General features: G+C 43.9%; 1 protein-coding gene and 1 long non-coding RNA gene across 3 annotated transcripts in view; one reads left to right on the forward strand and one right to left on the reverse strand.

Annotated features, from left to right (window-relative positions):
* The first annotated feature begins 1,628 nt into the window (after positions 1-1,628).
* The window catches only part of RHBDL2 (rhomboid like 2), a 51,236-nt gene continuing 25,198 nt past the window's right edge, over positions 1,629-27,666 (forward strand). The window contains exons 1-3 of one of the 2 annotated variants that reach the window (XM_061122324.1): positions 1,629-1,882; positions 24,296-24,561; positions 27,279-27,427. In XM_061122324.1, the coding sequence (XP_060978307.1) occupies positions 24,316-24,561; positions 27,279-27,427 (395 nt within the window). In that variant the 5' untranslated portion in view covers positions 1,629-1,882; positions 24,296-24,315. Of the gene's footprint in view, positions 1,883-2,604; positions 2,630-24,295; positions 24,562-27,278; positions 27,428-27,666 lie in introns of those variants that run through there. The other variant, XM_061122323.1, reaches the window with a different exon arrangement.
* On the reverse strand, positions 8,116-16,449 carry LOC133041550 (uncharacterized). The gene is made up of 3 exons (XR_009689262.1): positions 13,467-16,449; positions 11,848-11,940; positions 8,116-10,995 (listed from the first exon to the last, which is right to left on the reverse strand). It is a non-coding gene; the product is annotated as an uncharacterized LOC133041550 (long non-coding RNA).

Below are 27,666 nucleotides of genomic sequence, written 5' to 3' on the forward strand. Positions count from 1 at the left end.
TTTCACTTCTGGCTGCACCCTGCGGCTTTTGGGACCTCAGTTCCCCAACCAAGTAGCCAATTCGTTGGAAGGTGGAATCTTAACCACTGGACTGCCAGGTCCCTATAGTATGTTGTTACAGGAGCCCAAAGTGACTCAAACCCTTGGCTCTCACTTCTGGCCATTTCCTCTTTATTTATTCCCTCTTTATTTATTTGGCTGTGCCAGGTCTTAGTCACAGCATGCAAACTCTTAGTTGCGGTATGTGGGATCTAGTTCCCCGACCAGGGATCAAACCTGGGCTCCCTGCATTGGGAGTGTGGAGTCAGCCACTGGACCACCATGCAAGTCCCCTTTCCTCTTTCTTTCTCCTACCCTATGCTCTGCATGTCTCTTGGTATTTCCTAGGGTCCTGTCTTAGATTCCCTTTTCTCCTTTCTCTGGTTTCTCTCCCTGAGTGACCTCACTCACTCCCAGGGCTTCAGTTGCTATTTCTGTACCACTCCTAAATATCTTTTTTCCAGCTGTTTGGTTCCCCTGTGTGAGATAATAGGGGAACTATTACCTGGTCTCTGTCCCAGGTTCCTGGTTTAGAGAGAGCGCCTAAAAGTCTTGTAATTTCCCAAGTGATAAGAGCGCTGCCAGCATCTTTTTGTTCTAATATTTGGTTTTTGACTCTGTCCCTGACACAAGGCTCTTAAAACACTTGTAAAACTTCTCAGTCCAGATAAGAGCACAATGAACATCTTTTGTTTTAACGAGGTCACTCTGGGTGAGCTCCTGAATGGGAGTTGGTCACCAGAAAGACCAAGCCAGGCAGTGTTAGAAGATTGAAATTTTCTATCCTCTGACAGGACAGAGGGGCTGGACATGGAGTTAATAATTGATCATGCCTATGTGAGGAGGTCTCCATAAAATCCCAACATTAGGAGTTCAGGGACTTTCCATGTTGGTAAACGCATCCACCTACGGGTAGGGTGTTGCATCCCAACTCCACGAGCACAGACACTCCTGTGCTTGGTAGTCATCCAGACCTCACCCTATAGATCTCAGGAAGGGAACACAGGAACCTCTGATGTGTAGCTAAGTTGGACGAAAGTTGTGGGTGACCTGGGGACCTACTTCTTGCAATTGGCTTCTGAAGTGGGCAGCAGTCTGAGCCCTTCACCTGTGGGATCCGACATTCCCTTCAGGTAGATTGTGTCAGAACTGAGTTAAATTGGAGGACACCCAGCTGCTATTGCAGAATTGTTTGGGGTGGGTTAAATCCACACATCTGGTGTCAGAGTGTTGGATGGTATTCCTATGTGAGTAAAGAAGAAACACAGGAGGGAAGACCGTTTTTTCCTTAGACCCCCCCTTTCTCCCACCATCCATTCTCTGTCTGGTTCTGTCTTGCTCTGGGTCTTGGGGCACGGACCCCTGTGGGATGCATCAATAAGTTCTCTTGCTCTCCGAAGGTGGGAAAAGAAAGGAGTCCTCCGGCTGCGGTCTTTCTCCAGAGAGCTGCGAACGCAGAGCAAGAAACCCGGGAGGGTAGGACTAGGAAGAGGATCGGAGTTCAGGGCCGGGGCCAAGGAGAAAGAGCAAAGGGGCGGTCACAGGCTCCCTGGCTAAAACCCAGACAGGCGGAGCGAGACGGCTCTTTCATCCAGGGCCAGCCCAGGGCTGAGGTTGCCGAGCTGGCTGGCCCGGCCCAGGCCCTCTCAGGGCTGGGAGGGGATTTCCTCGGGATCCCTCCCCCGGGGGCTGGGCGAGCGGGAACCTGTGCGGAGGATTTTAATTTGAGGAGCGACCTAGGAGTGTCTGGCAGGGCGGGAACTTCAGGACACCTGAGGCAGCCCCTTGGGCTGGAAGGCAGGGAGCAGCCTGTCCTGCCTGGGTCGCACCTTGGCCTCCCAAGGTAAGCTGCGGGCCCTGGGAGCCGTCGACCGGGTCCCTCCGTCCAGCGGGTGGGGTGGGGTCGGGGGGAGCGCCCGAGGCCCAGGGCCGACCAAGGTGTGCTCCCTTGGCAGCCTCCTTCCGGAGGAGGCTTCAGGAGTGTCCGCTCCTGCTACTTTCATTTTAAAAAAGTTGGCAGCAGGTTGGGCCAGGAGTCAGGGGGCTCTGACTCACCCCTCTCCCCGATGGTAGGAGGACCAGGTAATGCCATTGCCCCTCTGAGCCTTGGTCAATCTCTCGTCGTCTTTCTCTTCCTTCATCCCGTTCTCCTCAGTAACCTGTCCCCAACTCCAGGCCCCCAGAGCTCTCCTCCCTCCAACTGAGCCAGACCCTAGTCCTCCCTAGAATTCTGCCCCGGGGGACCACAGCCAGGGCCGGGCAGTCTCTGGCTGCTTCCTACCCAGCAAGTCTCCGAGATTGTTTCCTCCTTCCTGCTATGGGTGTCTGAAGGATTCTGTGCACTCCTTAATATGTTACTTTTTATTCTTTATTCATGATTATCCGCCGGGGGTGGGGTGCTGGGATGGGGTGGGGCAGGGGTGACGTTATGGGTGGGACACACAGTTTCCCTCTGCCTGGGAATAAGAGGACTGAAATTTATTTCACAAATGTATGGTGATCATCTATAAGCAGGTGGCCAGCGTGACAGAGTGGAAACATTTTGGAGTCTTAGAGGCATTTGGATTGATATCCCCGCCTCTTCCTGAAGGTCAGTTTCCTTATCTCTAAATAGTGTTGTTATGAAGAGGACATGAGATGTTGTTGTTGTCGGGACTCCATGGACATGAGATGATACATATCAAACACCGAGTCCAATGCTGGGCACACAGCAAGGCCTCCAGAAACACCTGTGCGTCTTTGACCGCTTCCTGCCATGACCCGCCCTAACTGCCGCCCTTCCCTCTTTATCTTGTAAAGATGTAGCAGACGCCCTTGGCCTTGAAGGCGCTTGAGCCGACCTGTAAACCCTGAGCTGGGAGTGAAGGGGCTGAAGGGAGGGGCTGAATAGGGAAAGCGCCGCCTGCCGTTTGAGGTTAGAACAGCATCAGGGCTGGGACCTCTAGCTGGAAGGAAAGGAAGGCTCTCCCGCGGTTTCTGAATTTGCATACTTAGAGTCAGCGATGGGAACCCGTCAGTTCCTACAACCCACTCTACCTGGCCTCAGGTTACACCCTTTTAAATGGGTAATCTCATTTAATCATAACCCTATTATATTATCCTCAGCCCCATTTTACAGTTGAGAACATGAAGATACAAACAGACAAAGGGATTTGCCTAAGGTCACATGGCTAATAATAAGTAGTGGATCCAGAATGCAAATCTAGGTCAGACTCTGGATTTCTTGCATTTTGTTCAAATCCTTATTGTCCTTCAAGTTTCTGTGTATCAGAAAGAACAAAAGGCCATCAGCCTTCCCCCAGCTTCCTCAACACTGGCTTCTCACTTGCTGTACATCAGTTCATCTCCTGCTCTGGGCTGCTTCATCCAATTGGGAAGAGCATAGTCCTCCCCTGATTCATTCATTCAGTCACTCATTCACACTTCATTCATTCATTCATGTGCTCTGTTGGTCCTATGTATATGTTCACAGCTTATAGTGAGCACCCTGTATGTTTCTGATACAGAAATGTTCGAGGAATCTTTTGTGAGTAAGTTAATTCAAACAATCTGATTTGTTCTGTGGGTTCCATAATAGGGATTCAAAGATGAATAAAATAGGTCTTCCCTGGCGACTCAGTGGTAAAGAATCCTGCCAATGCAGGATACACAGGTTTGATTCCCTGATCTGGGAAGATCCCACATGCCGTGGAGCAACTAGGTCCCATTCACCACAATTATTGAGCCTATGCTCTAGAGCCCGGGAGCTGCAACTACTGAAGCCCACTCACCCTAAATCCCATGATTTACAAGAGAAGCCACCGCAAGGAGAAGCCTGCACACAACAACTAGAGAATAGCCCACACAGCAACAAAGACCCAGCACAGCCAAACATAAATAAATAACTTTAAAAGATGAATAAAACAGAAGTTCTATCTTCAGGGCTTTCAGAACCTTGTGGAGGAGACAGTGATAATACAAAGAAGACAGTGGTACCCTAAGGGGCATTTAATTCTTCCCTGTCTGCTTTATTCATTACTGTATCCCTTGCTTAGCACAATGGCAGGTGCATAGTAGAGGCTTAATAAGGCTTTGCAGAGGAAATGTTAGGACAGAGTCTTGGAGGGGGTGTTAGGACTTGGCTAGGAGAACAAATTGGGGAGGGAAGATGTTCTAGCAGAGAGAGATGCTCATGAAAAGGCCTAGTGGAGGGTGGGAGCTAGAGTTGCTAGGCTCTCTGTAAGACCAAAACTAGCAGTTACCAGTGGGGAGAGAGAAAGGGATCGGGCAAGATAGGAGTAGGAGACTGAGAGGTTCAGGCTACTATGTGTAAAATAAATAAGCTACAAGGATATATTATATAGCACAAGGAATATAGCCAATATTTTATAACAGCTTTAAATGGAGTATAACCTATAAAAATTTTGAATTACTATGTTGTATACCTGAAACTAACATATTATCACAAGTCAACTATACCTCAATAAAAAATTAATTAGAGGTAACAAGGAAGAAAAGAATGAAGGTGGATTCTCTTACAGACAGAAGATTATTCTGGTTTGGCTGATCGATTTGACAGTGAGGACTGGTTTTGACAATTGGATTATATGGCAGACATTTTCCATAAATTGAGCAAGCTAAATCTGTAGCTCCAAGGTTTGGAGGAAGATATATCTAAAGCATGTCTCTAATAAAGACTATGCCAGAAAGTTCTATCTTGCAACTGATTTTAATTTGTGAGAAATAATTTATTGTTGACTTTAAAATGTATGAGAGTAACATAGCTTATCCAAAATTCTTATGGGGCTTCATGAGTAAGACTGTGAACACTACAGGTGTATGGCACACACAACATCATTGTCCAGGGATATTACAGTGGGGACTGATCAGGTGAGGTGAAGTGACTTGTCTGGAGATAAGCAGGAAGCAGAACTGTAGCAAGGACCAGGGTTTTCTAGGTGTGGCAATTCAGTGTTCTTTCCAAATCTCCTCCTTCTTCCTTCTTCTACTCACTTGGTGGTTTATTCAGCAAACAGTAAGCATCATTAGATGGGATAAAAAGGAAAACGTCCTACTTTCCTGGAGCTTATATTCTAGTAGAAAGAGACAGACAACAGATAAACAAACCAGATTTTTACTTTTACTTATTTATTTGACTGCATCAAATCTTAGGCAGTGAAAGGAGAAGAGAATGGCAGAGGATGAGATGGTTAGATAGCATTACCGACTCAATGGACATGAATTTGAGCAAACGCCAGGAAACACTGAAGGACAGGGAAGCCTGGCTTTTGTGCTCCGGTTCATGGGGTTGCAAAGAGCTGGACACACACAGCGACTGAAAACAACAACAACATTGAGTCTTAGTTGTCATACCAGAGATCTTCTTTTTTGTTGCAGCACGTGGGCTCCAGAGCTCCGGCTCAGTAGCTGCTTAGTTGCCCCATGGCATGTGGAATCTTCCCTCATAGCTCAGTCAGTAAAGAATCTGCCTGCAATGCAGTAGACCCGTGTTTGATTCCTGGGTTGGGAAGATCCCCTGGAGAAGGAAATGGCAATCCATTCTAGTATTCTTGCCCGGAAAATCCCACGGACAGAGGAGCCTGGAGGGCTACAGTCCATGGGGTTGCAAGAGTCGGACACGACTTAGCGACTAAACCAACCAACCAACGAATGTGGAATCTTAGTTCCTTGACCAGGGATTGAACCCATGTACCCTGCATTGGAAGGTAGATTATTAACCACTAGACCACCAGGGAAATCCCCAAACCAGATATTTTTAGATAGTTAAGAGTTGAAAGTGAGTTAGAAGGGGGACGTGATAGAGCATATGGGGTGGGCAGAGGTTGGGCTGCCACTACAGAGAGGCCAGAAAAAGAGCTAGCCTTGAGTGTATGTGCTGGGGTGTGGGGGGTGAGGTTTGGGGGGTGGGGAGGAGAAAGGGTTAGGTAGCGGGAACAGCAAGTGCAAAGACCCTGAGACAGGAGAGAGCTTGGTGTGTGCTTGAGACAGAAAGAAGCCCTTCTGGTTGCAGCACAGAGATGTTGGGAGAGTAGGAGAAGGTTAAAAGAAGGCTGGAGCTAGGTGTTGCAGGATTTATCAGCCATGCCAAGGATCCTGTATTTACCTTGAAGACAATGGGAAACCCTGAAGAATTTTATTCATTTATATATTTATTTATTATTTTATTTATTTATGTATTGGCTGTGCTGGGTCTTTGTTGCTGTGTGTGGGCTTTCTTTGGTTGCAGTGAGCAGGGGTACTCTCTAGTTGCTTTGTGGGGACTTCTCGTTGAGGTGGCTTCTCTTGTTGCAGAGCATGGCCTCTAGCGCGTGGGCTTCGGTAGTCGCCACACATGGGCTCAGTAGTTGTGACGCATAGGCCCAGTTGTTCCAGGGCATGTGAGATCCTCCCAGACCAAGGATTGAATAGTGTTCCCTGAATTGCCAAGTGGACTGCCAACCACTGGACCACCAGGAAAGCCCCCCACTGAAGGATTTTTAAGCAAACAGTTGGTGTACTCTGACATGATTGTGTTCTGTTTTGGAAGGGGGGCGGGAATGGAAACAGATGGAGATTAACTGAGAGGCTCTTTCAGGTGAGATAGCTGCCGTCCACTCTGGTAGGGGGTGTGAAGATGAATGGTGATCACGGGAAGGCAGAATGGTGTGGAATGTCATGTCATCCTCTAGACCTGATGAGGGGTGCTAGTAACTGTTGCTATATAACAAATCAATATAAAGCCTAGTAGCTTCCAACAACAGCCATTTGATTTTGTCATGAGTCTGTGGGTCCGGAATTTGGGTTTAAGTGAGGAGTTCTGCTGCATGTGGTGTCAGCTGAGATCATGCCCTCGGCTATATTCAGCTGGTGGATGAACTGGGCTGGAAGGTCCAAGAAGGCTTCACTCATAGGTCTGGCATTTTGGTGCTCTTCTACGTGGTCTCTCTCTCCTTGAGAGTAGCTTGGACTTCCTCATGGGATGGTGGCCTCAGTGGAGGTCATTCTTCTTATATGATGTCAGACCTCAAAGAGGGAACATTCCAAGTAGGGCTGCAGATCTTTGCAGGCCTGGCCTTGGAGGTATCTGGCACGACTTCTGCCTCATGTTATCAGTCAAAACTAGCCACAGGTCTGGCCCAGATTCAAGATGGGGAAACAAAACCACCTTTTAGTGGAGAAGCAGCAAGTAATACGCTCCATCTTTAATCTACCAGACTGAGCTTCTGGAAACTGAATAAGCACAGCTGCCCTGATGATACTGACCCACCTCAAAATCTAAAGCACCGTTCAGTAGCGCCCTCTTCTTACCCGAGGTTTTGCTTTCCCCGGTTTCAGTTACCTGAAGTCAACTTTGGTCTGAAAATATTAAGTGGAAAATTCCAGAAATGAACAATTCATAAATTTTGAATCGTGCACTCTTCTGAGTAGCCTGATGAAATCTCAAGCTGTCCTGCTCCATCTGGCCTGGGACGTGAATCATTTCTTTGTCTAATGTATCCTGCCCAGTCATCTAGCTGCAGTCTTGGTTATCAGTCACCCTTATTTTACTTAATAATGGCCCCAAAACACAAGGGTAATAGTGCAATTAATTGGCATTAATAATGCCAATTATCTGTGACAATTCGGATATGCCACAGATAAGCTGTAAAGTGCTTCCTTTAAGTGAAAAGGTGAAAGTTCTTGACTTAATAAGGAAAGGAAAAAGGGAACTTCCCTGGTGGTTCAGTGGTGAGGACTCTGTTTCCACTGTAGGGGGTACAAGTTTGATTCCTGGTCAGGGAACTAAGATTCCACAAGTCACATGGTGTGGCCAACAACAACAACAACAGTGGTAAGAAAAAAAATTGCATTCTGAGGCTGCTAAGATCTGTGGTAAAAATCAATCATCTATGAAATTGTGAAGAAGGGAAAAAAAAATTCATGCTAGGTTTGCTATTTCACCTCAAACTGCAAAAGTTACAGCCACAATGTGTGATAAGTGCTTAGTTAAGATGGAAACAGCATTATATTTGTACAATAAGATATTTGGAGAGAGAGAGAAAGATGACAACATTCATACAACTTTTATTACAGAATATTGTTTTAATTATTCTATTTTATTATTAGTTATTTTTGTTAATGTTTAATTTATAAATTAAACTTTACCATAGGTATGTGTGTATAGGAAAAACCATTGTATAGATAAAATTTGGTGCTACCCACAGGTTCAGATATTCCCTGGGGACTTGGAATGTATTGCTGTGGATAAGGGGTGACTACTGTATACTGTGTTGGAACAATTTATAGATCTTTATTCTCCACTGGGGAATAAAGAGGGCCTGGGGAATAGGAGGTGGTTTTGTTTTTGTTTTTTGGTGTGTTTCCAGAGTATAGCATATACAAGGCATTCAGGGTATGTTGTCGAATAAATTCACACATCACGTAAGAATTCATTGGTTGTCAATCATAGCATACATGAGAATCCCCCAGGGAGCTGTTACAAAGACAGGCAGATTCCTGGGCAAGACCCCAGCCCAGAATACAAATTTCTAGGGCAGGGGGTTTCAACCTTAGCTGCACATCAGAAAATCCCAATGCCCAGGCCCTAGCACCAGAGGCCTTAGTTCAACTGATCGGGGGTGAGCTCAGACATTAATACTGCTTTACAATCTCCTCAGACAATTCTGATGTGTAGCCAGGGTTAAGAACCACTGCCCTGGGATTAGAACCAGCCATCTCCACTTGACTTTTTCAGATGATTCTGTAGGTGGTTAATGTCAGGGTGACCAGCTGTCCTTGGTGTGCTCAGGACTGTCCTAATTTTAGCACCCTAAATCACTTATCCCTAGTCCCATGCAAAGCAGCACAGTTGCTTACCATCAATGGACCATTTTTTAAGAAACATTGAAGATGAGGCAGTGAAAGCCTTTTTGAAGAATACCTACAAATACCTAAAAAGAGCAGTGATTCTGCCTTCTTACTGAAGGGACTGAAATAGTATCATAATGTTATCAAACAGATCCAACTCCTTGAATTAAGGAGGTTGGGAGTTTTCTTTCAGCCCTGTGCTCTGGTGGGCTAGGTCATTGCGTGCTGCATGCTAAGTCACTTCAGTGGTGTCTGACTCTGTGTGACCCCATGAACTGTAGCCCGCCAGGCTTCTCTGTCCATGGCATTCTCCAGGCAAGAATACTGGAGTGGGTTGCCATTTCCTCCTCCTCCAGGGGATCTTCCCAACATGGGGATCAAACTTGTGTCTCTTACGTCTCCTGCATTGGCAGGCAGGTTCTTTACCACTAGCACCATCTGGGAGTTTTCCTTTAGCTCTGTGCTCTGGTGGGCTAGGTCATTAGCCTAGTTAAATAGTGTGTCTATCTTTGGGACTTCTTCCATATTCTATTTCCTAGTGTGCATGAGGCAACTCTGAAAGTCTGATCACAATCAACAAGGAAAATGTGTTAAGAATAGTATGGGATACAACATAAAGCTTTGGTCTTTACAGTATGTATTATTATTACTATTATTTATTATAATAGAAAACAAAAATGTTATAATAGAGTATTTAAATAGCTCTGTGGGGAGGCAGCGGGTATACTAATAGTGGAGTGGCTCAGGATCTAGCCTCAGAAGAATGGGACAGTGCTCTGGCTTTGCTTTTGATGTGCAGTCACAGGTACCTCTTTTTGCCTTAGTTGTTCATCTGTAAAATGGGAATAAAAATGGTGTCTTCTTCACAGGTCAGCTAGTAGGATTCATTGAAATACCACAAGTGATGGGGATTCCCTGGTGGTCCAGTGGTTAGGACTCAGTACTTTTACTGCTGTGGGCCTAAGTTCGATCCCTGTTCAGGCAACTAAGATTCTGCAAGCCTTGAGGCGTGGCTGAATGAAACAAAAACAAAAAATAAACTAAAAACCCCACCAGTGAAAGTGGTTCTGTGGATTGGGAAAGGGCAGTACCATGATGGTCTTTGAATGGGAGAGACACAAAGAAATTATTCCACTGAGAGGTCTTGTACATGACCAGAGTCTTGGTCCCCCCACCTTGAACCACAGCCACAGTTGTGGGATTCCAAAGAAGAATCTTTTAACACACAGTAGGCATGCAGAGACCTCAGGAAGAAGAGCATCCCTACCTTAGGTGCCCTCACAATTGAGGGCAAGTGTGTTTTGCTTCAGGAAGAAGGAACACTTTTGGAAAAAGGGATTTGTGAAGGTACTTTCTATTTTGTTTTGAAATCTTTTGCCTATTTATTTCAAGTGTATTCTCGGAGATGTAGCGAAAAGAAAACAACCACAACCACAAACCCATAAATTGGAAAGGCTGGTTCTTAATTTCTGTAGCTAAAAAAGCCCTCTTTCAGGCTATAACCACAGAGAGATTGCTGCAGGACTCTGGAATGAGGCATAATGATGGTCTGCAGTATGATGAAGGAGGCTGTTCGTCTCTGTGGCCCAGAAGCCCAATCCGTGGCCTCTCCAATTACCCAGGTTGCCCGGCAACACCACCCAAAGCCTCCCCACCAGGCCCAGCTGGGCAGCAATTGGGTACACCCAGCATAGTCTGTTGCCCAGCCTTCTGGACACCCCGGCCACATCAAGGCTGGACTCAGCCTCTGCAAGGGCCCGCCTGGTACCAATGAATGGGTGGGGCCAGCTGTTTAAAAAAACAATTCAGATGTCTGAAACCTATTTGTTCGCGTGCAGCTGGGAAAGCAGCACAAGTTAGTGATCGAAAGCCTCTTCTGCCAAAGAGGAGTTGTCCTAAGGTTGGTGGCCTTGGCAGTGCTCTCCTGGGTGAGGTGAAGAAGGAAGGTGAGCCTGACTTAGTCCTCGGGTTCTCAGAGAATCACATCCTTTCTCTTTCCTGGACGTCCTTCTCCATCTTGACTCCTTGTGGCAGTGATGGGAGTGGTGGGTGTTCCCAGTCCTGCTTGCCAGTTCTTCTACAGCTCCCATCTGGGAACTCTCAGGGCCTAGTTGGAATCTGATTGGAGAGCTGGAGGAGGAAGTGGGAGGAGGAAGGAGGGAAGGATGGGATGAAAATACTCAAAACTATGCACACTTCTTGAACACTTGTTACATGGAAATCACAAGGCAGAGGAACACGTGGGATCTTTGGAGTCAGATGCCATCAAAGTCTCCTGTTCCAGCCTTCTTCTCACTAGCTCTATGACCTTAAGCCAGGTACTTGGGAAGCCTGAGTTACCTTATCCATAAATTGGGGATGTTATTATCCCAACTTACAAGATTGTTGTAAGAAGTAAAGAAGAGTGTGCTCTTAAAGTGTTTGGCATAGAACCTGGCACACAGTAAGTGCTCACTATTATGGCAACTCTTAGGATTTCATTTGATTCTTACAATAATTCTGTAAGACACTGAGGGGAGTAGAACTCGAGTCTTAACAGTGCCAAGCACAAGGAATAGTGCTCCCTGAAGACAGGTAACAATTCTTTTTGTAACCAATACAGCATGGTAGCTCTGCAGTCTCAATGAAGGCTCAGTGGTGGCAGAATGATGACAGTGGGGGGGGGGGGTTGTGCGGAGGAAAAGGATGAGAGAAGTGCTTCTCGGTTTAAGAGAAATAACCAAAACTCTTAGTTAATATGCTGTACATGGAATTCCTCTCTCCTTCCCTCCCTCCTTCCGGTATTTATTTCTTTTTTTTTTTCTCAGTTTGTTTCAATTGTTTATTAACGGACCAGATTACAAAAATAATCCTGGTAGATACCTTAGTTCATCCTTCTAATAAGCCTGTTGATCTGGTCTCCGGTATTCTTTTAAATAAACTTTGTATTTTGGAACAATTGTAGATTTACTAATACATCATAGTTGCAGAGAGTTTGTTTACCTTTTACTCAGATACAAGTATTTTCTGAACACCTTCGATGCATCAGGAACTTTCTGGGCCTGAGGAATACGGCAACAAAACCATGTCAGCCTCCTGTTGGAAGATCACAGAGATTGTGAGATAGAGTGGACCTCTAATAGTACTCACACTTCTGACACCAAATGTGTGGGTTTTCCATGTCAAGCAATTCTGACGCTGACTACCCCACAGACTAAGGACTCAGTCCCACAAAGCTGCTGCCTATTTCAGATGCCAGTTGCAAGCCTAGGCTTCCAGGGCTTTTGACCAGATGGCTATAATTTCAGCATTTCTGTCACCTCCCTCCTTGGGTTCCATAATTTGTTAGAGCAGCTCGCTGAACTCAGGACAGGACATTACCTACTATTGTCAGTTTATTATAAAGACTACAACTCAGGAGCAGCCAAATGGAAGAGATGCATTGGGCAAGGTATGTGGGAAGGGACGTAGAGCCTCCACACCGTCTGTAAATGCATCACCCTCCCAGCACCTTGAACTGTTCACCTAATCTGGAAGCTCTCCTAACCCATTTGTTTAGGATTTGTATGGAGATTCAATTACATAGGGATGATTGATTAAATTATTGACCACTGGTGGTGAAACTCAGTTTCGAGCACTTCTTCCCATCCCAGAGGTGGGGGACTGAAAGTTCCAACCCTCTAGTCACATGGCTGTTTCCTCTGGCGACCAGTCCCCATCCTCTAAGAATAACTTCATTTACATAAACTCAGGTACAGTTGAAAGAGGCTTATTAAGAATAGCAAAAGATAGTCCTCTCACATCTATCGCTCAGGAAATTTCAAGGGTTCTAGGAGCTCAGTGCCTGGAGCTGGGGAGGAAGACCAAATATATATATTTCTTAATGTATCGCAATGTCATGGTAGATTACAAGATCACTGGAAGGAAATAAGCAGAAACAAAGGGAGTCCAGGCAATTGGAAGTACACCAAAATTACAGAGCCAGGTAGGCAAAAAGAGCCACCTTGTCGCTGCTGCATGCTCACTGCTTCAGCCTGCATGAAGCACACAGCTGGCATTGGACGCTGGGTACCACACTGACCCCAGTGGCAGGCTGGATGGATACCAGATACTGCTGCCATTGCTTCAAAGTGCACCATGTGAAGAATCTTCCCCACCCACAGCTCCAGTCCTCCACATTTTAAGCAAATGCAACTGATTGCTGAAGCCCAGGTCACATACCTGAGCCTAATAACCTGGAAAAGTGGGTATCGGACATTTTTAGCTTTTGTACTGGGAAGTGGTCCCTGCTGCCCACCTAGATTCATGAAATGAGTAATTGGCTGAGAAAATTAACAAATGACCATTACATAAGCATTATCAAAAGAATACCGTGGAAGTGTTAGAGAACCAAACTTGGGTCCACTCATCCACGCACTGAAGCCAATCTACTGACTCTGGGTTGTGGTGAAGGAAAGTCCTGTGTTTATTGCAGGGCATCAAGCAAGGAGTCCAGGGTGGCTAGTTCTCAAAACACCTGAACTCCCTAATGGGTTTCAGCCAAGCATTTTTTTAAAGGCAAGGTGAGGAAGGGGCGACCCAGGGTGTGTGATCAGCTGGCACACAATTCTCTGATGAGGTACCAGGGTGGTGCCACGGGGTTAACATCAATCCTTAGGTTCAGTAGGCCTGGGGGCTCTGTGCTCATGGTCATCAGGAGTCAACATCTTTCATCTGGTGGGGGTTTTCGTATCTGCAAAACAACTCAAGAAATGTGCATCAGATACTGCTATCTAGGTACTTTAGAGAGGAGCTGAAGCAGAGGATATGGCAGAGAGGTCTATCCTGGGAAGGCCCCAGAGGGTCCTGCTCAGTTACAGAAGTCCTTAACTTACATTTTTTTGACTTAATTTATAACATAATTTTGAGAAACACTATATTGAAAATGCTATATGGCATTTTGAGGGACTCCAAGGAGTTCCAGTCCTTCACGTCTCAGTGCAGAAAGAATTCAGTGAGAGGCAAAGTGATAGATAAGAAGTAATTTATTAGAACAGGATGCTTGTGAGGCTTATAAGTGGGCAGGCAAAAGGTGCTCCACCCCAAGAACTTAATGGGCTACAGTTTTATAATCAAAGGAGAAGTCAGAAAAGGAGAAAACCACTTTCTTCCTCATTCTTGAGCAGATGTCATGCTTCCATCGTCACCTCCTCCTCTATGTCAGGTGGGGGAGTCTTTTTTGTCCCTACATGGTCAAGACACTATGACCGTAACTATGATTGTCATGACGCTATGGAAAAATTATCTCAGATCTTAGTACCTTGAGGATCTTTCACTTTGAAATGTTACCTTTCCATAAATTATTGTTTTTTATGTGTGCAGAGAGCATGTCCTAGGGGGTCATTAACTTACCGGGCTCACTGGGCAAGATGCAGGTCTCATGCCACCATGGTTTACTGTCAGGGGGCATGTCTCATGCTTGTGTTGTGTGGTTTTGTTGCTAAGCAGCCCTGCTTGGTTTTGTGGTTAAGCAAACCTGCTTTCTTGAGTGATCATTAACTTACAAGGGTCTCCCATACTTTTTTCTTGATTTATAGTCCCCTAGTGGGATTAACTATTTAATTACCAACTTTGTCTCTTTACTCTGTCCTGTCAGTATTCTCAATAGTGAATAAGGGCACCTAAGAGGTCTTTGGGCTTCCCTGATAGCTCGGTTGGTAAAGAATCCACGTGCAATGCAGGAGACCCCAGTTCGATTCCTGGGTTGGGAAGATCCACTGGACAAGGGATAGGCTACCCATTCCAGTAATCTTGGGCTTCCCTTGTGGCTCAGCCAGTAAAGAATCTGCCTGCAATGTGGGAGACCTGGGTTTGATCACCTGCAGAGGGGAAAGAATACCCACTCTAGTATTCTGGTCTGGAGAATTCCATGAACTGTATTGTCCATGGGGTCACAAAGAGTCGGACATGACTGAGCTTCATGACTTTCACTTCACAAGCGGTCTTCAGAAAAATCCCTTGCCAATGTCTAGAGTCTCCTATGTAAATCCTCTTATGGAAATCTCTTTTTCTACAGATATATATTTTTTAAAGGCAAATCACCTATTCTGGGTAAATGAGCACAGCCCTCCCCTTTCCAATCGTTGGCCAGCACACTGGCTCCATGATTCATAACAAGAGCAATGGTTATACCAGGTAAGGTCAGGAAGTAGAAAAGTTCTTTCCATTTTTCCTCTTTTTGAGAATAATTGCTAACTTGAAGGGAAGGTCTTCAGTTCTTGCATGTAGGGGAACATCTCCATTTTTAACCAGAAGGTTCTGAGTGTTTTCTACTTTTCCAGTATTCTTTTTAATAATCTACCCCAGTTGTTCTCTAAGTGTAGGATGAGAACATTTCACAGCAGTTCCACCCAGTTTTGATCTGAATGTGTGTGCGTGTGTTCGTGTGTGTGTGATTTCAACAGAGTTGACAGCCAATTGCTGCAGATAAAAGGTAGCAGCTGAGGCATATTATCAAGTTTACATTCAAGAAAGCTTAAGAAACCTGCATGATCTTTGCTTAATGAATAAGGAAGCAGTCAATGTAGTAAACAATTCACTCCCTGAGTAACACTGATGAGAGTGACGAAGTAAATAATTGGATAGCTGTAGACGTTTTTATATTTCTGAGACTTATATTGTGTTGTAATCATTGCTGACTTGTTTTGAGATCTTGTGCTATGGACCGAGCCTCCAGAAATTCTGGTAATCCGGAAAGTTCAGATAATCTATCCCAACTTTGATTTATAGAACCCATGGCGTATATAGGCTACACCCTCATGATTAATGACATGACCCTAGCTTAGACTTGCTTTGTGAGGCCCTAGGGAGGGGAACCTTTGACCCAGGAAGTGCTGGCGAGCAGATTTCAGCACAGTATTAGGAAGTAGAACTATCAGAAAATACAACAACCTGATTAAAGTACTTTAAGGTTCTTTGTAATTTTTCACTACTCTAAATGGTTCTGCTCTGAACATCTTTGAACGATAGCCTTGAGTACTTGCTCAAATACATTTCTAGAAGTAGATTTCTACAAGTAGAATAAGTCTGTTGAAAGGTATATGAATTTCATATTTTATAGAAACCGCCCAGTTGCCTTGTGAAAGCCTGCATCCATTACACCTCATAAACGGCGTCCATTTCCATATAGCCTCATAAGTATGGATCAGTGTTTTTCATTGTTGCCAATCTGGTCAGTAGTGTTTCCATGGTGGTGAATTGTGTTCAGAAATTCAGCTGTGGGAGCAGAAGGTAAACAGGAGTGGGAGGGACAGGGAATGTCGGATGAGAAGCAGCACCCGTGGAGATGAACCAGAGGGAGGCCTCAGTATTCATGCGACAGGCGCACAGGCAGGTACGGAAGTCACAGTGTGATAGTGTTTGAGAAGAGAGATCAAAACAAAAGGCCGCCATCTCTACCAACATGTTCATCTGTTTCTAGAATCTACTACAGTAGGTAGACCTAGATGTCAGATCCCTTTACTGCATGGACCAAGGAAGAAGGTCTTCCCTTGTGGCTCAGACAATAAAGAATCTGCCTGCCATGCAGGAGACCCGGGTTCGATCCCTGGGTTGGGAAGATCCCCTGGAGAAGGGAGTGGCAACCCACTCCAGTATTCTTGCCTGGCGAATCCCATGGACAGTGGAGCCTGGTGGGCTACAGTCCATGGGGTCGCTAAGAGCTGAACACGACTGAGTGGCTAATAAACACATACCAAGGAAGAAAGCAGACACAGAGTGAGCTCAGCTAAACTGAATGTGTCAGATACTTTTGCAACACAGGAAATATATTTCACTAAAGTAACTAAAATGATGGCCTTGAGTTCATAACATTTCTGAAAATTTTGAAGTCTGGAAAAAAGAGAAAAATTGTGGGGGGAGATTGGGGAGCTTGTTTTTCCAGCTTCTTTTGTAGGGGCGTGTGTGTTAGTCACTCAGTTGTGTCTGACTCTTTGTGACCCCATGGACTGTAGCCCGCCAGGCTCCTCTGTCCGTGAGATACGCCAGGCAAGAATACTGGAGTGGGTTGTCATTCCCTTTTGCAGGGGATCTTCACAACCCAGGGATTTAACGTGAATCTCCCAGATTGCAGGCACATTCTTTACTGTCTGAGTTGCCAGGGAAGCCCTTTTATAGATGTAAAGTTGTGTTATTAACAATGTGGAATTTTATTTCCTCATGAAATGATCATGTATGACTAGGGCTTATTAACACAATGTTAATCACTCCTACTTAAACTAATTTAAAAAAAAATTATTTATTTACTTTGCTGCATTGAATCTCAGCTGTGGCATGTGGGATCTAGTTCCCTAACCAGGGATTGAACCCAGGCCCCCTGCATTGAGAGTGTGGAGTCTTAGCCAGTGAACCACTAGGGAGTGAGTCCCTGAACTTCTTTTAAAAGTGCCTTAGTATTTGCATTTAAGAGCTGCTGATCTTAAATCCATACTCTGTTTCGCCATTTATGAGACATGAGACAAACTAGAAATAATCATCAATATTCAAGGAAAATTAATAAAATAATGGATTGGCCAAAAAGTTCATCCAGGTTTTCCACAAAATGTTGCAAAAAGCCTGAATGAAATTTTTGGCCAACCCAATAGTTATCTCTATACCCTTAAGAGTCTGACCCTCAGAGACTGGGTGAGTATGAGGGAAGAAGCCTTTATTTTCAGTAAAGTTACTGGGAAAATAGTAATAAAAGGGGACTTCCTTAAATTTATTAACTATAATCTATTATAATATACAACCTTGCCTAATGGAATGCATTTGAAAAAAAATTAAATGTGACCTAATTCCTAGTAATTTGCAGTGTGAAAATAGACCCCAGACCCAGTCCCACCCTTCCTTCTAGCCATCTATCTGCCTATCCACATACCCACTCATCCATCCTTAGCTGATAAGACTAATAATTGAGGTGTGTTTACTAAGTGCCAGCAACTGTTCTAAGGCTTTATATGTGTTATCTCAAATAATCTTCCCCAAAATGCTATGAGGTGGTGATGCTAGATGCAAACTATTACATTTAGAATGGATAAGCAAGGGCCTACTGTATAGCACAGGAAGCTGTAATCAGTATCCTGTGATAAGCCATAATAAAAAATAATACAAATAAAAGATTGTCTGCACGTGTATAACTGAGTCAGTTAGCTGTACAGCAGAGATCGGCACGACACTGTAAATCAACTATACTGCAATACAAAAATTAAAAATGTCATGAAGTAAGTGCTATCCTTATCCCCACTTTAATTTTTTCTTCCCCACCTCATTACTTGGCTTGCGGGATCTTAGTTTCCCAACCAGGGATCGAACTTATGTACCCTGCAGTGGAAGTGCAGAGTCTTAATCACTTTATTTTTTTTATTATTTAATTAATTAATTTATTTATTTTCAACCACTTTAAAATGGGATCTAGGATTTCCTGAAAAATTAAACATAGAATTACCATATGACCCAGCAATTCCACTCTTAGGTATATACCTGAAAGAACTGAAAACATGTATTTAAATAAAAACTTGTATTGGGATGTTCATAGCAGCTCTATTCACAGTGGCCAAAAGGTGGAAAAAATCCAAATGCCCTTAAACACATGAGTGGATGAACAATGTGGTTTTATTTATTTATCTATACAATGCAATATTATTCAGCCATAATAAGGAATGATATACTGACACATGCTACAACATGGGTGAACCTTGACTTTAAGTGAGAGAAGCCAGGCTCAAAAGACCACATATTTTATAATTCCATTTATATGAAATATCTAGAATAGGTAAATCCACAGAGACAAAAAGCATATTAATGGTTGCCAGAGGCTGGAGGGATGGAGCAATAGGGAAGGGACTTCTTACTGAGTATGAGGGTTTTTTCTGGGGTGATGAAAAAATTTTGGAAATAGATAGTGGTGATGGTTGCACAACACTATAAATGTATTTAATGCTACTGAATTGTATATTTTAAAATGGTTAATTTTAGGGACTTCTCTGGCAGTCCAGTGGTTAGGACTTTGTGATTCCACTGCAAGGGGCCTGGGTTCGACCCCTGGTTGGGGAGCTAAGATCCCACATGCTGCTCGATGTAGCCCCCCCACCCCCCAAAAAAACAAAATTCCAGTGAAAAAACTTAGAGGGTTTCTCAGGTGATGCTAGTGGTACCACTTGGGAAGATGTACCACCTCCAGTGCAGGAGACATAAGAGACGTGGGTTTGATCCCTGGGTCAGAAGATCCCCTGGAGAAGGAAAGGCACCTTACTTCAGTATTCTTGCTGAGAGAATCCCATGGACAGAGGAGCCTGCTGGGCTATACTCCATGGGGTCGTAAAGAGCCAGCCATGACTGAGCATCTGAGCATGTGCATGAGAGGAAGTTTAGCTACCTTGGACTAAGCTGAAAATGTCAGTAACATTGGGTACTGTTGATTAAGCACATGCTGATGACAAACAGTATATTCTATCTAGTCTTTCCAGTGACCTTGAAAATTTATTATTATTATTTAGTTTGTGTGTGTGGTAAAATACACATAACATAAAATTTACTATTTTAACTGTTTTTAAGTGTATAATTAATTCACAGCATTCACATTGTACAACCATCACCTTCATCCATCTCCAGAACTTTTTCATCTTCCCATACCGAAACTCTGTACCCATTAAACATATACTTCTCCATTCCCCCTGCCTCCCACCCCGCGAAGCCCCCATTCTATGGCTCACAGTCCCAGATCCAGGGCTATTTACTGGGGTGGCATATAAAAATAAGACATGGCCATTCCTCAGATCTGTCCAGCCTGTGTACCTGCCCTTTAGTGACCTTGACACTGCCTTTTCCCACCAAGTTAGAGAAGGCCAGTTGCAGGAGGACAGTGTCACTGAAGCGCGCAGAGGGATGCCTGTGGCTGGGTAGTGGGAAAAAGTTAGCCAATGGAATGTGGTTGGGATGAAAGGCAGGGATGAAGGGTTTTCAACAGGAAGCTCAGTTAGGAAAGTGGAAGGTGAGAACTGGGAATATTGCTTGCCTTTTCTTCCCAGATTGTTCAAAGGAGTACGTGAGATTTGCATGATGATGTGCTTTGAAGAGACTGGGCTACTCTGCACACTTTGTTAGAATTCACATTACAACAGAAGTGGATTTGTTTAAAGGGCATAACTTAGCAGAGCAGTTTCGATCGGGGTTGCAGATGACAAGGTGTTTAGTGGGTACAAACTCATCTTTCAGACATTGACCCACATGGGAAGGGAAGAAATAGTACAGTGCTTGAGACTTTAGGGTCCAGCAAAGGTCTCATACAGATGGCTCTGTTTTTATTATATATATATATATATATTTTAAGTTTAAGGTGTACAACATAATGATTGTTGTACAACTTACATATATCATGAAATGATTACCACAGTACATTTAGTGAGCATCCATCATTTCATATAGACACAACATTAAAGAAATAGGAAAACAATATTTTTCTTCATGACTAGAACTAGTGGGATTTATTCTCCTAACAACTTTCATTTATAATGTACAGCAGTGTTAATTATCTTTATGATGTTGTAGTGTTACATCCCCAGTACATATGTATCTTATAACTACAGGAGAGGTAAGAGATGTGGGTTCGATCCCTGGGCTGGGAAGATCCCTCTGGAAGAGTAAATCACACCCCACTCCAGTATTCTTTCTGGGAGAATTTCATGGATAGAGGAGTCTGGCAGGCTACAGGCAATGAGATCGCAAAGAGTCAGACACAACTGAGTGAGCAGCAGCAGCAGGAATTTGTACCTTTTGACTACCTTCATCTAATTCCCCTTCCCACCCCCACCTTTGGTAGTCACATATATCTGATGTGGCTGATCTTTTTTTCTATGACTTTGTTTTTGAAATAATTGACCCACAACACTGTTATTCCTGGTATACAGCATAGTGATCTGTTATTTCTATACTTTTCAATATGATCACCATGAAAAGTCCAGTTGTCATCTGTCACCATACATAGCTATTACACAATTATGGACTGTATTCCCCACACTACATTTTTTTCCTGTGACACTTATTTTGTAACTAAAATGTACCTCTTTATCTCCCATCTTTTTCTTACCTCCTCCCAACCTCCTCCTCTCTGGCAAAAACCTGTTTGTTCTCTGTATCTATGACTCTATTTCTGTTTGGTTGTGTTTGTTCACGTGTTTTATAGATTACCCATATAGATGAAATCATACAGTATTTTTTGCCTGACTCATTTCTCTTAGCATAATGCCCTTTCAGTCCATCCATGTTGTTGCATAGCAAGATTTTATTCTTTTTCATGGCTGAGAAATATTCCTCCGTGTGTGTGTGCATGTGTGTGCATACCACATATTCTTTATCCATTCATCTATTAATGGGCACTTAGATTGCTTCCATATCTTAGCTACTGTAAATAATTTAGCATTTAACAGAGAGGTACCTTTTCATTTTCTTTGGATAAATGCCTAGAGATGGAATTTCTGGATCTAATGGTAATTCTACTTTTCTTTGAGGAATCCATATACTGTTTTCCATGGGCTTCCCTGGTGGCTCAGTTGGTAAAGAAACCACTTGCAATGCAGGAGACTCTGATTTGATCCCTGGGTCAGGAAGATCCCCTGGAGAGGGAAATGGCAACCTACTCCAGTATTCTTGCCTGCGAAATTCTGTGGACAAAGGAGCCTGGCAGGCTACAGTCCACAGGGTCTCAAGAGTTGGACACAACTTAGCAACTACACCACCACCATGTACTATTTTCCACAGTGGCTGTACCAATGTACATTTCCACCAACAGTGCATGAAGGCTCTCTTTTCTCAGCATCCTGGCCAACACTTGTTATGTTGTCTTTCTTGATAACAGCCACTCTGTCAGGTGTGAAGTGATTCTCATTGTGTTTTGATTTTTGTTTGTTTGTTTATTTTTGTCTGCACTGCATGACTTGTTGGGTCTATTTTCCTGACCAGGGATTGAACCTGGGCCACAGCAGTGAAAAATGTGGAGTCCTAACCGCTGAGATGCCAGGAAATTCCCCTCGTTGTGGTTCTGATTGTGTTTCCCTGATGATTAGTGATTTGCATCTTTTCATGTGTCTGTTGGCCATCTGTATGTCTTCTTTATAGGAAAAATATCTATTCAGGTCCTCTGTCCATTTTTCCATTGGGTTGTTTGTTTGTTTTTTATGTTGGGTTGTATTATGAGCTCTTTGTATATTTTGGATATTAACTCCTTGTCAGATCTATCATTTGCAAATATCTCCTCCCATTCAGTAGGCAGCCTTTTCCTTTTGTTGGTAGTTTTCTTTGCTGTGCAAAAGCTTTTTAGCATGATATAGTCCCATTTGTTTATTTTTGCTTTTGTTTCCCTTTCCTGAGGAGACATATCCAGAAAAAATATTGCTAAGACTGATGTCAAGGAGCAGACTGCCTGTGTTTTCTTCTAGAAGTTTTATGGTTTCAGGTCTTACATTTTAGGCTTTAATCCATTTTGAGTTTATTTTTGTATGTGGTGTGATGCTATCGTTCCCCCATTGTATACTCTTGCTTCCTTTGTCATAGGTTGATTGCCCATATGGGTGTGAGCTCATTTCTGGCCTCTGTTCAATTCCTTTGCTCTGTATCTGTTTTTGTGACAGTACCATACTGTTTTGATTACTGTAGTTTTTTAAATTATAGTTTGAAATCAGAGAATGCGGTACCTCCTGTTTTGTTCTTCTCTTTTAAGATTGTTTTGGCTGGGTTATCTGCGATACTAACAAAGCTTAAGCTTCAGATTTCTACTTACACAGGCTTCTTCTAAAGCACTCTAAGTACTTTTATAGTTTTTCTATTTTATAATTTTAATTTTGTTATTTTTTCCAAAGAAAAAATAACATTTTTATATGTTTAAGCTTCCCTCCCCCATATTGTTTAAGCTTCAGCATCCACAAAATGTGGACCACTCCTACATAAAGGGCAAAAATCTAGTGAAATCCCATCATGCAAATTATCATCATGGTTAATTCTCCAGATTTTTTCCCTGTGTATCAGTACATTACTTTCTTAAAAAAATGGATTGTACTCTATGTAGTGTCTGGCAACATTATTTTTTTCCTTTAATGTATTTGAGCCTCCCCCATCCCTGCCAGGGGCTCTCCTGGTGGCTCAGTGGTAAAGAATCTGCCTGCAATGCAGGAGACCCGAGTTCGATCCCTGGGTTGGGAAGATCCCCCAGAGGAGGTCATGGCAACCCACTCTAGTACTCTTGCCTGGAGAATCCATTTTTTGACTATGAAAATACTTGATTAAATAGTTCAACCAGGAGTAAAATATAACAGAACTAACTAAACCAAAAGGAGAAAGACGGTACAGATAGCACCATGACACATGGAGAGGAGGGAGTATGTGGTCCAGGCCTCGCTGTTGCAGACACGCTGCCTTAGTGACTTCTGCATCTGCATGGTGTCTCTTAGCATAGCTGTAATTACACAATTATTTGTGTGATTTTCTTGACCTCAGCCTCCTCCATGACACTGTAAACACTCTGGCATAGGAATGGTCACCTGATACATAGTAGGTGTTCAACAGCTATCTGTTGCATAAATGCTTGAGTGTTTGGATATTGAGGATTGAGTTCAAGGGGATACTGGCTGTAGAAATTAGCAGGAACTCAGCCAAGAGTGCCAGATGTCAAAGAGTTGTTGGGAAGAAGTGTTTTAGCGAGAGTTGCAGCGCTGCCCCTGGAGGACCAGGGAGCAATGGCCCACTTAACTCATGTGCCACAACGGCACCGGTGGCATGTTAGAAAGGACACTGATAATTTAGAAAGAGAAGATGTGGCTTTAAATCTGTTTTTTTGGGGGAGTAATTTTTAAAACTAAAATGGGTGCCTGATACATAGTACCTCTCAGCATGGTACCTGATACATAGTCGATGCTCATTAAACAATTTTTGATTTGGAATCAGAAACCAGAGACCAGTGTTTGGCTCGGGAGTAGAAGCAAGATGAAACTAAGAGTTGAGAGGAGACTAGTCAAAACTGAATTCGTTTACGCATGTGCGTGGCTTAGACTCTGAGATGCATTGCCTCGCGGCAAAGTTATCTCTTACAGTAATGATTGCCTTGGGAGTCCGTGGCAGAGGGGAAGGAAAGGGTGTATGAGGTAGAGCTGCCATCCCAAAGCTCCAGTCCGCCCTTTGGGTGCTGACAGTAGGTAATTCCATAAGTGACTTCTGGGGAGTCCTCTTCCTCAGCTGGGGAGAACTAACTACTTTCTCACAATTATATTCGGATGGTGAGGGTGTGGATGTTACGTGTATTTGGGCAACAGATCTTCAGCCACCTTCTACTGACTCACGGGGAAGGCACTGGAAACCAATGGTTGTGCCAGAGCGCCCAGGAAAGAGCTACGGCCCAAAGACTATAGGGTCGTCTGTTTTCCCATGACAGTCTTGTTCCTTTCAGGTGGAGGAGGACCCAGGACAATGGCTGCTGCTCACGATCTGGAGATAGAGGAGGCTGTGAATCTGAATATGGATAGAGAGATGAAGGAAGAGCTGGAAGAGGAGAAAATGAGAGAGGGCGGGGCAGATAGAGACCCCTTCAAGCCTAGAAAGGTCCACAGGATTGTCTCAAAATGGATGCTTCCTGAACCTGTGCGAAGAACATACCTGGAAAGAGCCAACTGCTTCCCGCCGCCTGTGTTCATCATCTCCATCAGCATCGCCGAGGTAAACATGCCGGGTGGTGTGCACTGCTGCGAGGACTCCGGGGGGGCTTTAGATCAGATCTAGAGGAAAGACTGGGAAACATGAAGAGAGCTTGGGGGTGGCAAGTACGGCACACACTGAACCTGGCCTCGTCCTCCTCAGAGGTCGGTTCCCAGGTTCTTCCTGCCTTCCCAGGCACTTTCAGTCAAGTGTTGAGTTATTTTTCAAACAACTCCTCTGCCCAGCAGTGACCACAATCACAGTGGCTTCATTTCATTTTAGTTGGTGGGGGCTTTAGAGATCAAATGATCTCTGGGTTTCCAATTGGTTTGATCGCAGGAACCAACTTTGATTGATTGGTAAGGTCTCTCAGGAGCTGTATGTTTAAAAGAGCTATAGGTTGCCTCCAGATTTCAGTAGGAAAAAATGGGACTGGGATCTACTAATGATGTTGGCTCTGGGCAGCATGCAGTGAGTATCAGACTCTGGTCCAGTCAGCTGTTTTGTTTTCCAGAAAAGAGTGGGGTGACTTGCTCAAGGCCACATACTTAGTTATTTGACTAGGACTGGGCTTCTCCTGAGCCTTATCTCACCCATCTTTTTCTCTCACACAATGATGCCTCATAAAGGAACTGACAGAGGATGGCTGCCTGTGGGATGTGACTTAGGAGCATTGAGTGTGTGAGTGTGTGTGTGTGTGTGTGTGTGTGTGTGTGTGTGTGACTCAGTCATGTCTGACTCTTTGTGACCCCGTGGACTATAGCCATTCAGGCTCCTCTCTCCATGGAATTCTCCAGGCAAGAATACTGGAGTGGGTTGCCATTCCCTTCTCTAGGGGATCTTCCGGATCCAGAGATTGAACTCAGGCCTCCTGCATTGCAGGTGGATTTTTTTTACCCTCTGAGCCACCAGGGAAGCCCTGACTTAAGAGTATTAGGAAGTTCCTAATGTTATTCTCTTAGTTCCCACTGATGCCTCAACTTATTTTTATCAAGGACTGTATTAGTCAGGGTTCTTTAAAGCAGCAGCATCAATAGGATGTACACACACACACACTATCTGTCATCTGTCTATACACGTATGTGGAGAGATTTATTTTAAGGAACTGGCTCATGTAATGTGGAGGCTTGGCAAACTTACTACCTACAGGTGGGCCAGCAGACTAGCAGCCTGGGGGTGAGCTGAAGTCCAAAGGCCACTTGTTGCACAATTCCTTGCTCAAGGAATGTTTGTTCTATTAAGCCTTCAACCGATACGAGCTCACCCACATTACGGAGGGCAGTCTGCTTTATTCAAAGTCACAGAAACATGTAGGATGATATTCGACCAAATACTGTGGTTTAGTTACCTTGACATAAAAATTTAACTATCACAGGGACCTGGCCTCTTATGGCTTATATAAAGATAAGGCCAAAATGTGGTGTTCCTGAAAGAAGCTTTTGTCAATGCTGTTTTGGTTGGGGCAGACACAGAAACCAGCCCTGATTCACTGAAGGAGGAAACTATTCAAGGGTGTGAATATTAAGTGGTGAGGACCCTTGAGGACCATCTTAGGGGCTTACTACTACAAACAGTGAAATGTTAAAGTCGTTTTTTCCTTTAGAATCAGAAGTAAGACAAGAATGCCCATTATCACCATTTCTACTCAATATTTTGCTGGAGGTGATAGACCGTACATTAAAAAAAGGGAGAATTCCCTGGCAGTTCAGAGGTTAGAATTCGATACTTTTACTGCAGGGGCCTGCGTTCAATCCCTGGTCAAGAAACTAAGATCCTGCAGACTGAGTGGTGCCGCCAAAAATTTTTTTAAGGAAATTTTTTATTTTGGAGTAATTTTAGCTTTATAGAAAAGTTATAGAACTAGTAAGAGAGTTCCTTATGCCCCTTACCCAATTTCTCCCGATGTTAATATCTTACATTTCCATAGTTTTACATTTGTCAAAACTAGGAAACTCATATTAATATGTTAGTATTAACTAAACTCCAGGCTTAATTTGAATTTTACCAGTTTTTCCATCGGTAACTCTTTCTGTCCCTTTTGTACTTTCGAACCCAGGGTATCACACTGTGTTTAGTTGTCACATCTCCCCAGTCTACTCTGATCTCTGACCCTCTCTGTCTTTGCTTTCCACGGTTTTGATCGTCTCGAGGAGTACTGGCCAGGTATCCTATACAATGTCCCTCTGTCTGGGTTTGTCTGATATTTTTTCTCATGGTTAGACTGGAGTTATGAGTTTGGGGGAGGAAGACCACATAAGTGAAGAACCCTTCTCATCACATCACATTAGGGAATGGGGGACATCCCCATGACATGAGCCTTCATCACTTGGTTAAGGCCATGTTTGCCAGGTTTTCCCACTGTCAAGTTACTATTTTTCCCTTTCCCTCCTCTATTTTTCAGAAGGCAGCAGTGACCTAATTTCATATTAAGTTGTAAATGAATGGTCAAATGGTGAAGGTGGGAAGAGGAGGGCAAAGGAGGAGGGGAAAGTGGGTGTAAGAAAGATACTTTGAAGTTTGGTCTAGGGCTGCTCCTAATTGCTGGAAGAAGTAGGAGATGCCTAGTTATATGGTCCAGATATACAGCAGGGAATTGAATTCCTGCCATCTGACCACACGCTGTGGAGCGGCCCTCTTAAGAGCAAATTGTTTCAAACAGACGTCGTGCCCGTGGGCTTTAATGGGGCCGCTTTCTGCAGCAGGTATGGTTAACTTTAGTGTCTGCCCCTCCCTGTCAGCTGGCGCTATTTATTTACTATGCTGTATGGAAGCCTCAGAAACAGTGGATCACCTTGGACACGGGCATCTTGGAGAGTCCTTTTATCTACCGTCCTGAGAAGCGGGAGGAAGCCTGGAGATTTATCTCATACATGCTGGTTCATGCTGGGTAAGTAATGACAGTTGAGTCACTGATGTCAGAGGTGACTGTAAGTAACCATAACCCTGAACATTTGTTGGGTACTTTATTATTATTAACTTTTTATTTTATATTGGACTATAGTTGATTAACAATGATGTATTAGTTTCACATGTACAACAAAGTGATTCAGTTATACCTGTACATGTATTTATTCTTTTTCAAATTCTTTTCCCAATGAGGTTGTTACAGAATATTGAGCACAGTTC

The sequence above is a fragment of the Dama dama genome, chromosome 20, assembly GCF_033118175.1.
Source record: "Dama dama isolate Ldn47 chromosome 20, ASM3311817v1, whole genome shotgun sequence".
NCBI classification, from domain to species: Eukaryota; Metazoa; Chordata; class Mammalia; order Artiodactyla; family Cervidae; genus Dama; species Dama dama.